General features: G+C 38.3%; 1 protein-coding gene across 8 annotated transcripts in view; it reads left to right on the top strand.

The window, feature by feature from the left end:
- The window catches only part of LOC124164590, a 64,573-nt gene that overhangs the window by 14,969 nt on the left and 31,747 nt on the right, over window positions 1-17,857 (top strand). For 7 of the 8 annotated variants that reach the window (XM_046541996.1, XM_046542000.1, XM_046541997.1 and 4 more), the window contains 8 exons: window positions 390-730; window positions 1,077-2,029; window positions 8,248-8,605; window positions 8,774-9,123; window positions 12,854-13,069; window positions 14,104-14,291; window positions 14,703-15,012; window positions 15,836-16,061. In XM_046541996.1, the coding sequence (XP_046397952.1) occupies window positions 390-730; window positions 1,077-2,029; window positions 8,248-8,605; window positions 8,774-9,123; window positions 12,854-13,069; window positions 14,104-14,291; window positions 14,703-15,012; window positions 15,836-16,061 (2,942 nt within the window). The remainder of the gene's footprint in view (window positions 1-389; window positions 731-1,076; window positions 2,030-8,247; window positions 8,606-8,773; window positions 9,124-12,853; window positions 13,070-14,103; window positions 14,292-14,702; window positions 15,013-15,835; window positions 16,062-17,857) is intronic. The other variant, XM_046541998.1, reaches the window with a different exon arrangement.

The raw sequence follows: 17,857 nt of genomic DNA, 5'->3' as shown, positions 1-17,857 counted from the left end.
ACGGTATGCCTCCCTACTGATTCAACCACTGTTAATGTAGGAAACAAAAATGCTCATTCATACCTGCCATGGTTGAATATATCCTGTGGTCCATTTTGATTAAGAAGCATTTCTTTCTAGCATGATATAGAGGAATTAGCCTAATTACAGTCACTGAAATATGAAGTATAATGAATGGAATTAATGCATGTTCAGTTTTGCAATAGTTAATTTCTTTTGCGATGGTAGTATCACAGCTTAAGAAATATGTGGTGACCAATTAATTAGTGGAAAATGCTAGTGTATTCATTCTGATTTGTTTATCCAGGTAGATGGTATTAGTATTTGGATGAGTTTTGTCTATGAAATATGGCATCCTTCTGATCTCTTGGCTATTTCTTTCATTGAAGGTATTGCAACAGCCACATGCAGGTGGCCGGCATGCTTCCAAAGAAGGTCCGACAGCCTAGTAAGAAGGAGAAAGGAGTTGGAGGGAAGGAGAAGAGTGGCGAGGAACCACATCGGATTTGGAAGGGGTCCAACCTCCCGTCTGGTCACACAACCATCATTCTCCCATCATCCCTGACCAGCGATGTTGGCAAGCTAAAGTTCTCAGATAGGCTGAAAGCCCTTTTGAAAACAGGCGGGGGCCAACATGGTGTGAGCATAGATGAAGAGGCTGAGGCTATGGAGGCAATGATTGAAATGGGCGAGGAAGCAGTGGAGGAGGACGAAGGGGATAGCACAGCTGGTTGGTTTCTCCCCATCATTTGAATTGAAAATTGGTCATTCATATATTTTCGGCTAACCTGGGTTTTTGAATACTTGTTGTTGCAATGAAGTAGTATCTCATATTTTTATTCAATAATTTTAAATTCCGAAAAAAATCTACACGAATCAATGTTTAAATCCGTAATAGCTTTTCTATCATCAGAAAAAGCTATTAATTTTTTCATCAGATCTGTAATCTGAAGTTCCACTTTTTTAATATCAGAAGCAGAAAATAAATATGAAGCTTAAAATATTCTGCAGATTTTGTAGTTTATGGGATTATAATATAATCAATTTTTTCAAATGTTCCTCTTCTTCATTTTCAGACCAAATGGATTATGATCCGTATGCATTCAGTGAGCCTGAACCAATTGGGAAGGTGGTGAACTTTGGTGATGCGAATCGTTTGAAATCCAGTGGTGACAGTATGAAGTATGGTAGAGCTCTGGTGCAGCCGTGTCGAGTAAGCCCCGCAAGTATAGCTGCTAGGAAGCTGAAACCAGTGAAGCATCATTCAGTGGACAGTGGTTCAAACGGACACCGATCCATCGTCCCTGCGAGCATTCGGCCATCCTTGTCAATCCCATTGGCTCACAATGATGGCATCTCACTGTCAGCTGAATCTAGCTCAGAGACTATGAACAGGCTTGCGGCCAAGATAGCCGCTGACAAGGTTTTAGGGAAACACCACCGAAAGTTCAGGCCCCCCCTCTCGAAAAGGTCGGAGGAGACATCGGAATCATCGCCATCTCACTCGTCATCATCCTCATCGTCATCACCGCACCACAAAACGTCATCTGCTCCAGACCCCCCACCCCTCCACCCTGCATCTCGGCCCAGACCGCATCTCATGCACACTGCACGCCCTTCGAACTCTCCATCGGGGAGTCACTCCCGGCAAAGCACGCAACCTGTGGTGCACAGGCGTCCCAGTAATACGGCACTGGGCGCTGTGGCCACCTCTGGTCCAGCAAGACGTCTTCCTTTCCACGGATCCAGTTCCCTGTCATCACCCCCCAGTGCAGTAACTTCTGTGACGCCAGTGTCTCATCCCATGTCGGTCAAGTCTCCAACTCGTGTTTTTTCCCTCAGTAACTCATCCCCGCAACTTGTAGCACTCTCGGCAGCCACAACCTCAGCGACCGCTGCAGCGACAGCAGCAACCCTGAGGAAAGATCGTAGTTTACTGGAGGAGCAGCTAATGAGCACGATAGCGCGGAGTGATCATTCCAGCCCCCGAAGACATGGCTCTGTCAAGGGGGCAACCGAGGTTTCACAGGTACGTAGATGGAGTGTTTGACTTCCTTGATTGCTAATGTACTTCATGATAGATGTAGTTTCTTGAGCTTTGAATTTTATCAAGTTGGGTCAGGAAAAAAATATAAGTAATAAATAATAATGAACTCACAGAAGAAAATTCTCAATTAAAGACCCCAACTCATGGTTAGGTGCATATCATCATGTGAAACAAGTCTTCTCCAGTGCACCAGACTGTGGAAGTTGGTCATAATTTAATAGTTGTTAAATGTATTGTCATGCTGGCAAATCTTGTTGAAGATTGCAAGATAACTAACAATCTCTTCCCCAAATTTAGTGTTGTAAGTTTACAGAAGGGCCAGGTTCAGAGGAGGTACAGTAAGATAACAAGTTGGACGTCTGGTTTAACACTTTTAATTCTCGGACACCACAGATAGATTGTTTCCCTCAGACACACAGCACGAGACTCCCCAAGTCCCTTCGCCCGCCCAGCCATGTACCACATCGTCTCGTGACCCTCTCGGAGTGTCTTCTTATTGGCTGAAAATGGCTGCAGCATTTCACAATACCTGTGCAACTTCCCACGAAGACCGGGTCGCACGCCTAGAGGTTGCAAGTTGTTTGCAGTGTTGGGTATTATATCCATACCTAAACTTGACGCTACATCCAGATCTACCGTTACACCAAGAGTAAAACCTAGATGATGCGAGAACAGCAAGCAGGCACTCTTACAGTAACAAGTTTTATGTTTTAACACGTTGCATACCAGGGTATTTAAATGTAGAGGGAAGACATACGTGGGTTGAGGTGTGGAGATTGAAAATATGTAGCTATTTGAACGAACTACAGTCTCGATTATACAAAGTCAGCGGGACTAGAAAATAGGCACTTTATAATATCGAGTTTTGTAGTTTCGAAAATTTTTAATAAGTTGCGAAGAAATGTTTGCTTTTGTTCGCACCACCCTTTTTCTGTCTTTAGTGATATTGTTTAATGTTTTCAGTGGTTATTCAAGATAGAATTTGAAAAATATCCTTTCTTACTGATTTTATGCTGTTAAAGGTCGTTAAAAATCACATGGCCCTAGACTTCCCATTCTTTATTTTTAAATATCAACGATCATAGAACCAAAGGAATTCCCGTCCATTTCAGAAAACGTAATCAAATAACACCTTGAAATTTTTTGTACAAGAATTTAATCTGAGAATTTTGTGGTCAGTAGCGAATAGCAACTATTATCCATGCATAAGATAGATATTTGTTTCCAGCACCTACGAAATTATAATGGCAGCCCACCTAACTGCCATTTTTGATGCCCTCTATCACTTTGTGACAAGTAAAAAAAAAACAAGGGTCTTAGCCCGTTTCCAAAATAACCTTCGTTGGTTAATATTTGTAGTTCCTTCTGTATTGTCAGGAGAATTACCAATCTTTTTAATTAGTCATTTTCATTATGATTCAGTTACGATCATAAATTACATAGCATATGATTTTCTACCAGCGAATATTTGAAGTAAATTCTTTTCGGGCTCTCCGTCTGGCTGCCGTACTCCATCATCTTTGCGAATGTTAAAATGGAAGACTTTTTATTTGTCATCAAGGCTGGGATGTTGGGAGTGAGATGCCATGTTTATATAATAAGTCTTTCTTCTTTTATGCCGACATTAACAAGGTTCCTACTGGAGAAAAGCTGGAGAAGCATCTTCGATTATCTGGGAAGTGAAGAGAGAAAAATTATTATTCACATTCATTTTTTCCTACAACTCATGCTTTATCATTTCTCAACATACTTAGGTGAAGTTTTGGTTCACTTTCGTGAATTCCCAAAAATGATACCCAAAACGTGTACCTTAACCTCATTTAGTTTTCCTGTTTCTTTCTCCATCGTATTGAAAACTATGCAAAGTATCATTAATATAGGGAAAAGATTTTTTTATGTTAGCGATAAAAATTAGTCGTGCCATTATGCCGTGCCGTGTCGTAAAATAAGTATTGTGTAAAGGACAAAGCAAACAACTACGGGGTTCCCACTCAACCGTGAAAACCTTAAAACCGTGAATTAGCCGTGAATTTCACCATGAAACCTTAAAAATATCTCAATATTGATAATAATACTACGACAGCCTGATCAAATTCGATATGTTAATCATGTTTCATGGTTAGGCACGCATAGACTTTAGTCTATGCATTTATCTACACACGAATATTCGAAGTGTAGTAATTGGTCCGTACTATATGACGACACATTGACCAATATTTTCCATTTTAATGGCGGAAGTCTGTTATTTTGTTTAAGCTTTTCAATTTCAGTGATGGCTTGGGATAGACTTGTATTCGAAAAAGGACGAATGAAATAACTTGCATTTCTAATGGACCCAGAATGAACCATTTACCAAAATTATCTGATTTGTAACTCGAAGTTCGGTTCCCACACAAAATTAGGGCACATGCCATATGCTTTGAAATATGAGTTTGCCATTGGAATTTTACTTAAGGAAACATTTCTACGGCAAATAGGCTTTCAATCTATGGCAATAGCTCTCAATAGACTACGCTCACCTCGTTTGAATTTATGATAATAATGAAGTAAAAGTGAAAATAACGTGTTTCAGCAGGTATTTATTTTGTCTTTATATATTTAAAACTAAGTGCATTATACAGTGAAACCCCGATCTATTGTACCCGCATTGTTCGTTTTCCCGCATTCATCGTTCGCCATTCCTGGTCCCAAATAAAGTTCCTTGCGGTCCCGTCGTATAATTTTTCTGCATCCATCGTTTGACGAAAATGAGACGAAGTGTATGCATCGTGTTGTTTGTGGCTAATAAAGACAGACACCCCCAAGAGATTGAATTACTATAGGGAGAAGCTGAGTGCCGTGGAATAGTTACATTATCGCATTTCCCAAGATCCGCTATCCCCCTCCACTCAGAACTCGCCTCTTCCCCTCTGAAGCTTTCCTCTTCCCCTCTGAAGCTTTCCTCTTCTCCGAAATTAAAAAAAAGTCTCAGCTTGCGCAGGGATCGTATTACGAAGACCTTAGCTTCAAAAAAAAATATAAAGTTACACGAGAACAATGGAAACGTGTTTCGCGCCCCCCCCCCCCCCCCTTTTCTCACCCTCTGACCTTTTTCAGCATAACTGCTTCAAAGTTCCCAGTTTCTGGAGGTCAACTGCTGCATGAATCACCTATTAGCCTAAAAGGTGTCTTACAATGAATTTCGGCAATTGGCATTATACTTTTATTAGAATGAAATATTTGTAAAGTGCACGTAATTTAAAAAAGAATGAGTCCAAACACGATGTATTTATAACGTTATTTAAGAACTTGAAACAAGAAAATAGTTGGAAATATACAATGATGATTTCTGGTCAAACTCGATATCCTCGTAGCTGAGCTTCTCGGCAGTTAATGTGGCATTTTTCCGAAAACAGGATATCAGGTTATTATCAGTTATCAATTTTCGTGTTATACTATAAGTCTCACTTGTAAGAGTTACCGTGGAATCTTCTCAGGATATTTGTTTCTCCCTACTAACAATCAGAATTCATCTACTCATCTGGCGCTACGATAATTAGAAAAGAATGGGTAAGTTGCCCTCTCTTTAGAACAAAAAATTTCATGGCGCAGTCATATGTTTATGTTTCACCCTCTGCAGTATGTTTGCGTAAGACATATGCGATAGCATCAGTTCCGAACTTCACCTCGCATGAGTGGTTCCGTACTTTCCAGGGTGGGTTAACTACAAACTAGCGGGTGTTTTTCGTGTGGGTTTAATAAAGTAAGGTTTCATTTTTTTAGTTTTATTTTTTCGGTCTTCGGACCATCGCCCTTCCGAAAAAATAAGTGAGTACTTTAAAAGATGGACTTAAAATAATTGAATATGAAGAAAAGCATCCGGGATAGAAGCCCGTGAATATTGGAGAACACCTCGGGCTGTCCGCTAGCACATGACATTAGGGGTGGGGGTAGAGCAAGCTACCAGTCAAAAACAAGAAGTGGGATGAAGCCGAGGCTCAGGCGGGCGTGCTGCTGACAATTAACGCAACAATGTTCATGCTTTACACATGGCCTAAATTACGTGAAAAATATATGTATAAGACAGGAACATTACAAATAATTGACTATTTTTGGCCTATATGATCCGTCTCACAACCAATCACTTCGCCATGAATTTGACAACATTGAGACCGTGAAAACATGAAAAAAACCGTGAAAACTGGGAAGAAAAACCGTGAAAACCTGGAAAAAACCGTGAATTTCATTATTTAGGTAGAGTGGGAACCCTGAACTAATTTCTATTGAAAGTCTGCAGGAATTAGATAGAGAATTTTATTATCGTAGCACCATACACCCAGTAGGTATCAACGTCATTGATGACGAAGGAGAAGTCTTCAATCGAATCTTCAGCTGCGAGGTAGATAGAGCGCCTTACCCGGACAGACAACCTAGAGAAATTTAATTCGATCATTATTTAATTTTTTTATTTAGCTCCCTTCCACGCTAATATTTATTTCCGTTTATAGCACGCCTATTTCTAGTGCTAAAAATAAAAAATCCTTTTTTTACATCAGCTTTACATAGCATCATTTTAAATGCGGTGAAGAATAAAATGTGAATACTAAACAAGGGCAAGATATTGAGGTATAATTTTCAAGAGTTCACATAAGAAACCAACATTGCTAAATTTTAAATCTACACGATATTTAGAAAATAATCAGCCCAAAAAACGATTATTTCAAGCATCATTTAAGTTTGTTGATCATGTTTATAGTGGGTCAGAAAAACCAAAAATAAGCTATAATTTCAGAATTGCATCAGGTTCAATCTTTTCAATTATTAAGCAGATTTCCAATTTATTAATCCCATGAACGTAAAATAATGGATTTAAAAAAGTTGGTGTTTCGTTTAGTTTTCCCCAACACACGATTCGTGCTTCCTAATTTAGCTAAAATGATTAGGGTCGATTACGGAATTGGCGAGGCAGGTAGCCCAGCCGTATCTTGGTGTGAACTGAGTGAGAGGGCATGCTAATCCGCCAAGTCTCACGGGAGCAAGAACAGACTAAAAATATGTCAAGAAATGACAAAACACGTGTCTTAGCTATTAAAATGTATGTGGATAACCAAGTTTTCCTCTTCATTTCCCCGATAATAAAAATACTTCTCCAGCCTCTCTCCAATTAGAAACTTACCCCCGTTGCTGGTAGAGATGAACCATGCACTTCCACATTCAGAGAGCATTCCAAGGGGATGGGGTAGATAAGAGTGGGATAGGTGCTGCCTGGTTGAGGAGGTGGGGGCAGGATAGAGAGGTGCCGCAGGTGGGAGGAAGAGGGGTGGGGTTTGAAATTTGCTGATATTACTCTTTTTTAGCAGAATTTTACTAATTCCCTTATAGACATCACAAGTGATTTTCCACGAGATTTTCACTGTTTCCTTAACTTCAAATGTTTGGAACTGCAACTTTATTAGTTTGCTCCTAAGTTTCTCTGCTGCTAGGGGCTTCTTATAAATGAAATTGATTGTTTGAGGCGTAACTTGGTGAAAGCGATTCATAATTAAATTAAAAAAGAAGAACTTTGTGCTTTCACATTAATATTTATTCACGACCATGGTTTCAACGTTAGATGTCATCATCAGGTGACTAACGTCACCACTCTTATTTACCTGGTGATGACGTCTAACGTTGAAACCATGGTCATGAATAAATATTAATGTGAAAGCACAAAGTTCTTCTTTTTTAACTTAATTCTTATAAATGATTCAGAAATGGACTTCTTCTCTTACAACTTGTATTTCTTTCTTTCCTTGTTAAACAATTTGATCAATACCTTGAGCAAAGAATTAGATGCATTTATTGCTCCAGATTATTTAACAACATCAACACTATTAAATAGGTTGTCCCTAATAACTAATTTTACCAGGTCTCAGCTCATATCTCATTCGAACTGTGTTCCTTTATTTTACTTCTTCCTAGAATTTGCTCTTTTTCTTAGTGTCTTCTTAAGATGTGTGAAATATAGGCTTCAGTGTCGTTGCATTGAAGCTTTATTCTTTGGTTTCCTTTAGTTATGCAAATTAATAGTATCTTTAATTGGGAGAAATTGAAGTATTTTGCAGTTCTTTTCTTGCTTCCTTTGATTTTTCAAGGTAAAAAATTGGAGTTGCAGTGCCTTTAAAACAATCAAAACTATACTGGAGGATGTGTATTCGTAATTCATTCTGTTGACTTTGCAGCAGTCTCCTAGAGGAAGTCGTGTGAAGACTGAGCTGCTTCCCCCTCCTAGCCCTGGATCTCCTGGTACCACCACATCAACCCCACGACGCTCTCGTTCCAGTCATCGGCCAATAACTTATCGAGCTCCCTCGAGTAAGCCACACCCAATCCAAGCCCAACCACCTGGAGGAACGAATCCTTCAGAGGGGACTACACTATCCAGTAATTCCACCAATGTTATCACAATACCCTCAAGAAGATGTAAAGGGGGCAGAAGTGTTGTGGAGTTGGTAAAATCCCTTTCAACAGATGCCCTCAGGAATGTTCAAGACGTATGGGAAGGAATGCGCCTTTATAAGCAGGACTTGTATCCATTAGGTGAGGAAAAAAATGAATAGCTTAAGTCTTTGATGTAAATAATGAGATATCCAAAGAATTAAAACCCTTTTGTTCTGTTATTTTGTAGGAATGACTAGTGTATATTTTAAGAAGGTAACTTTTCTTTTGTAAGGTCTATAATACCTTTTGCAATTTTTTCCAACTTAGGTTTTGAATCTTCTGAGACTGAGGGCAGTGATAGTGAGCCTGAATGTGGTTTTTATCAACGTCATTGGTTTACTCCACCATTCGATTACCATGTTTCCTCTTCATCACGACTCTCCCCAAGCCTCAACTCATCCTATCACTCCCACCATGACCTCAAGCCAAGGGCAAAAGTTAAAGCTCTTTTGGCTAGGACCAGTTCCTCATCTGAATCTCGATGCTTTGATGAGCGAAGGTACCATGGCCCAATAAATCACCCTGCTTCTCTTGCTGATGTTGGAGCAAGAGGTGTTGCATATGACGAATGGAAGGCAAGAGGATTCGGAAAAATTCCTTGCCCTATGGATATGAAGGTAAGTAGTTCTGTATCATAAGGGAGGTGTCATGGTTATATCCATAGAGGTTACTGGAGGGGGCGCGCCTTATCCTTTCCAATAGCGGGAAGTGAAGCCAGGGGGGCGTGGCCAAATTGCGCATTTAGCCATGATGCCGGGCCCCGCTTTAACACAGAGTCTTACGGGGCAACGACCAATTTTTGCTTTTGACTCATTAAATAATGCCTTTAGGCATTTTTCGCGAAAGGTAAGATGAAAATAAATAGTAATACATGCCTAAAGAATAAATTTATGCTGGATCAGAGCCCTTGTGACCTGCAGGAAGACAATAATCAACGGACAATGAGGTGTTTAGTCAAGCATAATTGACTGAATATTACTAGCAAAACAATGGTTGGCAATTCGAAAATTGCATTAATTTCAACTTTGTGAATCTTAATCCGGAAATTAAAGATCGATTGAATATGTTGCCATGCAACCGTCGTTTCTTCTACGAACATAGTAGTCACCATTGAACTCGTCATGAACTGCTCCTGTACGATAGAAATATTGACCAAACCCGAAGTTAAAATAATTTTTACGACATTACGCAGAAATAACTCACAACTTTGTTTCATATAATTCCATTTTCACGGTCAAAACCCCCTAAAAAGAGCGGTGCTACCTCTCGTAATGCAAGTTAGTCCACTACGAGTGCATACGTCCGCAGTTGACCATGCTCAACTAAGATTGACGGACGAAAGATTACCAAATCAATACGTTTTAGATACAAATTATTTTATTTTTACTACCCAAGCCCCTGGAAAATATCCATACTACATCAAGTAATGCCCCTTTGCACGCGAGTGAACTCGTCTGAGTCCGTGCCTCTAAATTTAACTTGACGAAAAGGTCGAAATATTATGATTTTCAAAGAAAAACAAAATCAAGCATAAAAATTCATTTAATGGGCAAATTACAAAAAGATTAATTCACGACACAAAAAATTTTCACATTGTTCAAGTACAAGATTCAACTTTGGCAGATCAACAGCAAATGTGTAAACATACACAATGCATGGGTGAGGCCATAAATGCAAAACCGAAATGCAAACAGATAAGGCGATTGCAATTCATAATTTTTCCAGTGAGCAACTGCCACTCTTCATGATTCATCATAGGAAAGTAAATGGTGAAAGGTTTTCGGAAATGGCTTAATAGAAGGACCAGCAAACTTCCAAGGATATCCTGAAAAAAGTAGAAAGGAGGGCTGCGAAAGTGAATAGGTATAAATGGAAAAATTTCCTCTACAATAAGCATTATTTTTATGAATACACCAATTCCAAAAAATATTACTATCGATAATCTTTTTAAATTAAGGTACTAAAAATAATTACCACTTTCTGCCCCGTAAAGTTTAACATATGCAGAGAATAACAATCAAATAATGTAATTAAGAGTGTCCGGTGATACCTTAAGGTAATTACAAAGGGCAGAAGCTGGACTTATGAGAAAATTGACATTGTTAACTGCCCGCATCATCTTTGTAACAATGGGCACCCCAAACACGACCACATTGTAGGTAACAAATTCAATATGTATCAGGTGTAGCGAACATCTCACGCAATATTGCATTTTTTTAAATATTTTATTCTATATTTTACTCACCGGTGGAAAGTAAGACCTGTTTTCCTTCTTTCCGTGCGATTATCGCACCCGTAAGCCGAGCAGCAAACCATCTGCGAATGCAAAGTTTAAATAGCATACATCTGCCAAACGGAATGTTTCCGGATGTAGATAATAATATCCATAAAAATAAACACACTAATAAATATTTACGTACCTCTATATGACCTCTGTAGCCACTGGTTTCAGAAAAAAACAATATTTTCTTAATGTGTAAGCTTACGGCAAATCGACGAAGCGGGGCTCTGCATGATGGCTAAATGCGCAAAAGTACCGTTATGCCTGGTTATGCCTGGCTTCACCTCAGAGCGCTTATGCCCCCTCCAGATACCTCTATGGTTATATCCACTGCAAACTTGGAGTTTCTTCTCTTTTTTTACCCTGAAACTTATTTAGTCAAAAAAATTATACTCTGGTATCTCTCCCTTAACACTTTAGATATGTTCCTAAAAAGTATTGTGAATAGTAAATTTCCTGCTGAGTGAGAGGTGTATTTCAGGTGGTATAATTTAAACTATATGTGCCATTGGCTAACTTTTCTGTGGGAGATTTTATATCCATGGACTTCAATTCAGTTGATATTGGTGATCAAAAATCAAAGTGGTTATTTTCTTTAGCTGAATCATGAATATGTTAAGGTAAATTGTATTCTTTCTTCTTTGTTTTTTCCTTGTTCAATAAGAGGTGACGTAATAGTTTTAACTGGCTCATCAGCTGAGATAAAGAAAGAAAATTGCTTGAACCGAGAGAGAGCAATCTCTGACACCCTGTTGTGATATAGCGAAAACCCATGTTAGGCAAATTTGTGATACCTGCATTTTCACTCAGCATAATAATCGGTGATGTTATACAGATTTTTGGAATGTTGATAATTTGGGATTTTGAGGCAAAATGTCCAAGGTAGAGAGCTCAAGTAAAATTCATTAGTAATTTTCATGGGGAAAGTGTTCAATCATTCATAAATGAGCTTTTCTTCCAAGAGTTAGAAATTTATAGAATTTAGCTGTAATATGGGCTCATGTGAAAGTGAAAACATAAAACAAAAAAATCTGGCTGCCAATCCTTGGATTGTAGGAGCTTGTGAAAGGATAGCATGTACAAAGAAGAAGAATGTCATCACCATCAGGTTCAAGTGGGCATAAGAAATAAGTGATGTAATACCCTTGATAAAGTCAAACTCCAACACAGCCTAAGGGAAGGAGGTAACATGGTGCTATGTTTCTGTTGTGAAAACTACATTCCTGAGACTTGCTGATCATTGAAGTTATGCATGAAAGAACAATGAAGGCCAGCAAATAACAGAAAATATCAGTTGACTCCCATATGGAATCATGACCCAGAACATGATATGAAGATTTATGTGGTTAGGGTTATAGTGATAGAAGCTACGGATATGGCTTGAACTAGCAGCTCAGCAGTTGTGCACTACCAAATGGACTACATATGAAGGAGAATCCAGAAACGCATCAAAAATGAAGTTGCTCCCAGTATTGTCAGAAGAAGTCCTATGCTGGGAGGGCCAAAATAGTAAGCTGGCATCTTTAACTAGAAGATTGGGACAGTGATTCCCACAAATTTGTCACCAACACCATGAAATTAAACCTTTTAGTGAACCAGAAAGATAAATGCATTTGTGTTAGAGCTCAGCAGAAGCCTTGTTTCTTGGTGGTGTCATCATGAGAAGTGTATGTTAAGTATCAATATCTCAGGTACTCAGAAAATTCATTCCAGACCCCTTTTTAACCAAAGGTTATATTTAATGATAAAAAATATTTAGCATTGATAAGCATTTGTGAGAGAAGTAAATTTTTTCTGAGTGTGTAGTTCATTTTGTAGTTTGTGTTATGTCTGTCTTAGTTAATGTGGGATTTATATTGCTCAGAGATGAGATAATCCTAAGCTCATTGAAGTTACTGCCAGACAAAAAGAGTTACTCTCATTTTACTTTGAACAGTTTAATTTTTTCTTTGAACAGTAAAATGGTAGCAATGCAATTGGCTGTCATGGAAGCGTTAATATAAAATATATTTTATGGTCTGTGTTCTCTCATTTCTGTAGCTGATGCTTAATTACTTTTCTAACAGGGATCTCATTCAAGTGAAAAGCAGAAGGCAGAGGAAGCCACCGTCAAAGTTCCTTTGAGTCTGCGAGACCAGAGGCTATTACGAATGCGTGAAGATCTTCGAAGGAGATGTGGACAGATTGGTGGTGCGTGCTCTCTTCTGGGTCGAAGTCGGAGGAGGGCAGAAATCAAGGCTGAAATTTTTTCTCCTAAGTTGGAACCAGGAGTCAAATTGAAGGTAAAATTTCTTTGTTGCTGCAACTTAGATAAATGCATTATGAGTTTGTTTTCCCTGTATTAGTGTTGGAAAAATTTTACCTTTATGTTTTATTAGGGTGTCTGCAAGTCATGAAACCAGAAAATTATTGAAATAAACCTATCCAACCCAGGAAATATTCGTTGCTATCCTTAAGAATGCATGATTTTTTCTGCAGCATAAATTAGGTCTTTCAGTGAAGAAAATGCACGTCCTTTGTTGTCTTAGCAATGTAATATGGATGCACATTGTCATCGGTTGAATGTGATAACCAATATCAGGAGAAACCTTGAAAAGTCAGGAATATACTGAAAAATTATCCAAATTCAGGAAAAAGACTGGAAATGGTCATGTAGCAATCATTGAGTTTGAGTTGTAGCTTTAAGCCAAGTTTACAAGTGACATGTTCTCGAATTTGAACTTCAAACTCTGTTGAGTACAGTAGTCTCTCATTAATACGAACAACCTTCATCATACATCTTTTTGTTCATTGAATGCTTTACTGTCATTTGCATCTTAAATATTTTTATTGGTGATGGCCAATGAGCCATTACTCATTTACCTGTTCCACCTGAAACCACCAGTTGCTGAAGTTGGGACTGGAACTGATGTCAAAAAGAATCAGTGCGCAAATAGTTGGCATGAAAATAGTGTGAAATCAGTTCACTCTTTGAAATTGAAGGCTTTGTAAGAAATGGCATTCTATATATGTTAAAGTTTCAGTTTTTGAGTTGAAATTACATGAGATAAGGACCACATGATTTATGCTGTAGACAACATATGTGCAGTATCTTGCAGTCGTTCACTTAAATAACTGGGGTATTAAGTTTGAATTAAATTAAAATGCTGAAATTTGAGTTTTATCTACTGTTTATTTTTGATCTAAAGAAAGCTCAAACTAAAGACATATTTTGTGGTATCTTTGTACAGATATCTGCTGCTCCTCACATATCCTCACAAATGAGGAGGTATCTGAAGAAACTATTGAACAGAATGTAATTATTTTATTACTTAAGGTTGAACCTGGTGTGGAAGAAAATATTCCTGTTGAAGGTGAAGCATGGCAGGAACATATGGTCAGAGCTGTCATCTCTGCAGTACGGAAGAGTGGCCCTAATCGGACTGGTGCCCTCCTGCGTGATGGTCTGCGGTTAATTGGAGGAAAGAAGGGGGTCAACCGGCCTCACACAAGGCATCGAAACAGGCATGTCTTTTTATATATTAAATGTTTGTAAGTTTCTTTTTTTAATTTATTTCCATTCCACCGAAAACAGCAAACATTGGCCTTTTACATCGGGGAATTATAAGCATTTCAACAATTGCACGTGTACAAACAACTATGCCCTGGATAAGGGAAACTTACCCAGGGCCAGGACTTTACCCCGACCCCACCAAGGCCGGCAGTTGTTCTTTTTTTTTTTTCAGCAAATAAATTAATAATGTCACCTCATAATCATTTGTCATTCAATAATAAAAGCCAATGATTTCTGAGTAATCAACGTTTAACTTTTGTTAGAAAATATTTTCATTTGTACTGTGTGTGCTGAAGTCTTTATATGTTTCTGTATGGTTTTAAGTAAATGAATATCTTTTGTTGATATCTTCTTTTTATCAGGTCAAAATTAACAATGCTGGTTACGCGGACCTGTGCTTATCGTTGTGTGGACACTGGTGAATCTGATGGTGGTGAGAGCGGTGAGGAAGAGAAGAAACCCAAGGCTGGTGGCTCTTCAAAGGCCAATTCCTATTGTGGGTCACCTGCACTGCCCTGCACCAGGCATTGTCCTCGTCACGTCATGTACAATGTGGATCAGCTTCTTTTTGAACATTGCACTGCCAAATTTGCTGATAACACTCAGTGTTGTGCCCCTGTTTTTGATGTTTCCCGGGATACACCACTGTGTCCTGAGCATGCTAGGAAGAGGGTAAGTTTTATCTGATTAGATAGCCATTTTTTAAGTTTAATTTGCCTCAATTTTTTGAGTCCTTAAAGTTGTTGTCTTTAATCAAAGATGCGGTGGTCCCACATTTTTCTGGTTCTAGTTGGCAGTTCCTAGTTCTGAAATTTCATTTTAAATAAAATAGGGCAATATATTTGTTTACATTTTGAAATTTCGAGGTAATTCTAGTGACTAATACGAATGCATATTTTATGATAATTTTTTTTATACCTTAAAGTCTAATGTGCAAGTATTTATTGAAGAATATTCTCACAGATAACAATTTAATAACATTAATAGTGATTCCATCCTGACAAATGATGGTAATAAAACTGAAGTTAACATTTTGTGGATTTTATTATAAATTCTTGATGTTCTCCATACAACATTATGCAGTTGTTTATGATGTTATACCATCAAGATGTTACTGATTTTGTTTTTAGCATTACTGGAATTGTTTATGTCTGGATCAGCTCTTTTAATTGAATTATGTGCTGGTAGAACATGCCTGGCTAAGTTTTAAATTCCAATTAATTAAATGATTGCAAGGTAATGGACCACATTCTTGGTTTTGAGTACAAGGAAAGACAAAAGTGCAATTGCATGATTGAAGAATGGGTAACGAACTTAGGCTTTAGGCCTATTTGCTTTGCCATGCAGGGATATATGTATTACCTTTGTGCTTGAGGAAGTTCGAGGGTTTAATGTTTAGGTCCAAAAAATGTTAGGTTTTGGGAAATTGGTAACTTATAATGTGTACTTGTAGTTTTGCTAAATGTTTTTGTCTTATAAAATGTAATTCTTTCAGGACAACTATGATCGAATGTGTGCTGAAATCAAGCCTAAGCGAGCAAGAAAGAAAGCAAAGCCATCTGCAATGACACGCCCTAGTAAGAGAGGTAAAAAGAAACGTCGCTCTGCATCTGTGCCAGTTGCATCTGTTGAGCAGGAAGATCATATTGTGAAGGAGGAACATGAGAGAACTACCCAGTATTCATCACCTTTGTTAGTCTCAGCGAGAAGAACTGAATTAGGTAAGATTTTCATAATGCATTTTATTGGAAATTCAACAGCAGTCCGTGATTTCTTGTTGATAATTGAATTCAATTTTTGAAATAGTATTTTTGATCAAACTACAGTATTGAAACAATGATCTTTTTTGTATCAATATTTTCGAGTGTTTAACCCTTTGAGTGCCACGCAACGATATATCGTCGTTTGCAGAATATGCCAGAAGTGCCAACGACGATATATCGTTGTTGACAATGAACCCTGTTAAAACAATGTTTTTTTCATTCAATTGATACTTTTTATAGCATATAACACCAGAACAGTTTATTTTTTACCATGTTGCATTATAATTTGAATTTTTAATTGCAATTATCAACATATTTGTAAATTTTTGTGACCATATGACAGATGGAAATTTCTGAGCGCCATTTTTGGTTCTTACGAAACAGCTTCCTGGTATTACACTTCATAAGCCGCATTGTTTGTCGCCTAAAATCAACTGGCTTTCATTTAATATACCTTGTACTTTGTATATCTATCAGTGGTGTTATTTTTGGCTAGTTCCTATTTCCTTTTAACTTATTTGAAACATTTTATCCACTGCGAAGCGCGTCTTATTTTTTTCAGAGCGCGAGCGATATATGATCGTTATTGGAAGACATGAGGTTTTTATCTATGCTCTATTACTTCGAAAGATATAATTTGTTGCTGAATGTGCCATTTCAATCATGTTTTTTATATTTAGCACCGAAAGAGAGAAGGTAAGGTACTAAGTATGTAATTGATACCGTGCAATCAATCACAGCTTGTGTACCGGTCAACTGGGGCACCGCGGAGGTTGGAAATCGGAGTCACATTGTCGACCCGGTGCACCGGGTCGTCAATTTGACTCCGATTTCCAACCTCGTTTTCATGGTATCAAAGGCAGTAGTAATTGAAATATGATGACGGTGAACATAAAAGAATTCGTTGTGTGCCGTATTTAGCTGTCATTTACTCAATGAAATTACCCCACATATGTAAAGCTGAAAAGAATTCGTTGTGTGCCGTCTTTTGCTGTCATTTACTCAATGAAATTACCCCACATGTGTAAAGCTCAAAAGAATTCGTTGTGTGCCGTCTTTTTCTGTCATTTACTCAATGAAATTACCCCACATATGTAAAGCTCACAGTTTTGTTTGCGTGGCCAGTTTCATCCTGCGACGAGCGGGATTGTAGTCGCAATTTACCTCTTCGAAATTGAAGTAGCCTTATGGTTTAGTAAATAGTGTCAACGTCGAGAACTGAGTTAGCGTCTGGTGTTGACGATGACAGATTAGTTGAATATATAAATTAGCTAAGTGATCATGACAACGGTTCTGTGCGAAGTGGGGACAGCGCCCATTCTCGTCGAAACAAGAGTGAAGGGGAATGTTATCAGACTCAGATGAAAGTGTGATACTCTTTGCTAAGAATACACCGGTAATAATTGACTTTAGTGATGATAGTAATAGTTCTGATGAACTTTACAGTGGAAGTGGAAGCTGTGAACACACTCCAGAATTCGTTGAAGTTCAGGGCAATTGTGATTTACCCCAGACTCCAAATTTTGAATTCTTGAAAAACCGGGGCCCAAACGTCTACCGCCACCAAACTCTCCTCCAATTGTGTAATTCAACCTCTTCTTTGCCATCACATTCTGGAACATGGTTGTAAAGGAGGCCAACAGGTACTCTTTTAGGTCTAAACAGGTTTAGGCTTCACATAATAGACTCTCACCGAATTCGAGAATGCAAAAATTGTGTCCAGTTAGAGTGAAGGAAATGAGGTCTTTTATTAC

This window comes from Ischnura elegans, chromosome 8 (assembly GCF_921293095.1).
Source record: "Ischnura elegans chromosome 8, ioIscEleg1.1, whole genome shotgun sequence".
NCBI lineage: Eukaryota > Metazoa > Arthropoda > Insecta > Odonata > Coenagrionidae > Ischnura > Ischnura elegans.
Note: the sequence above shows the minus strand (reverse complement) of the source record. Positions and strands in the feature narration are given on the sequence as shown.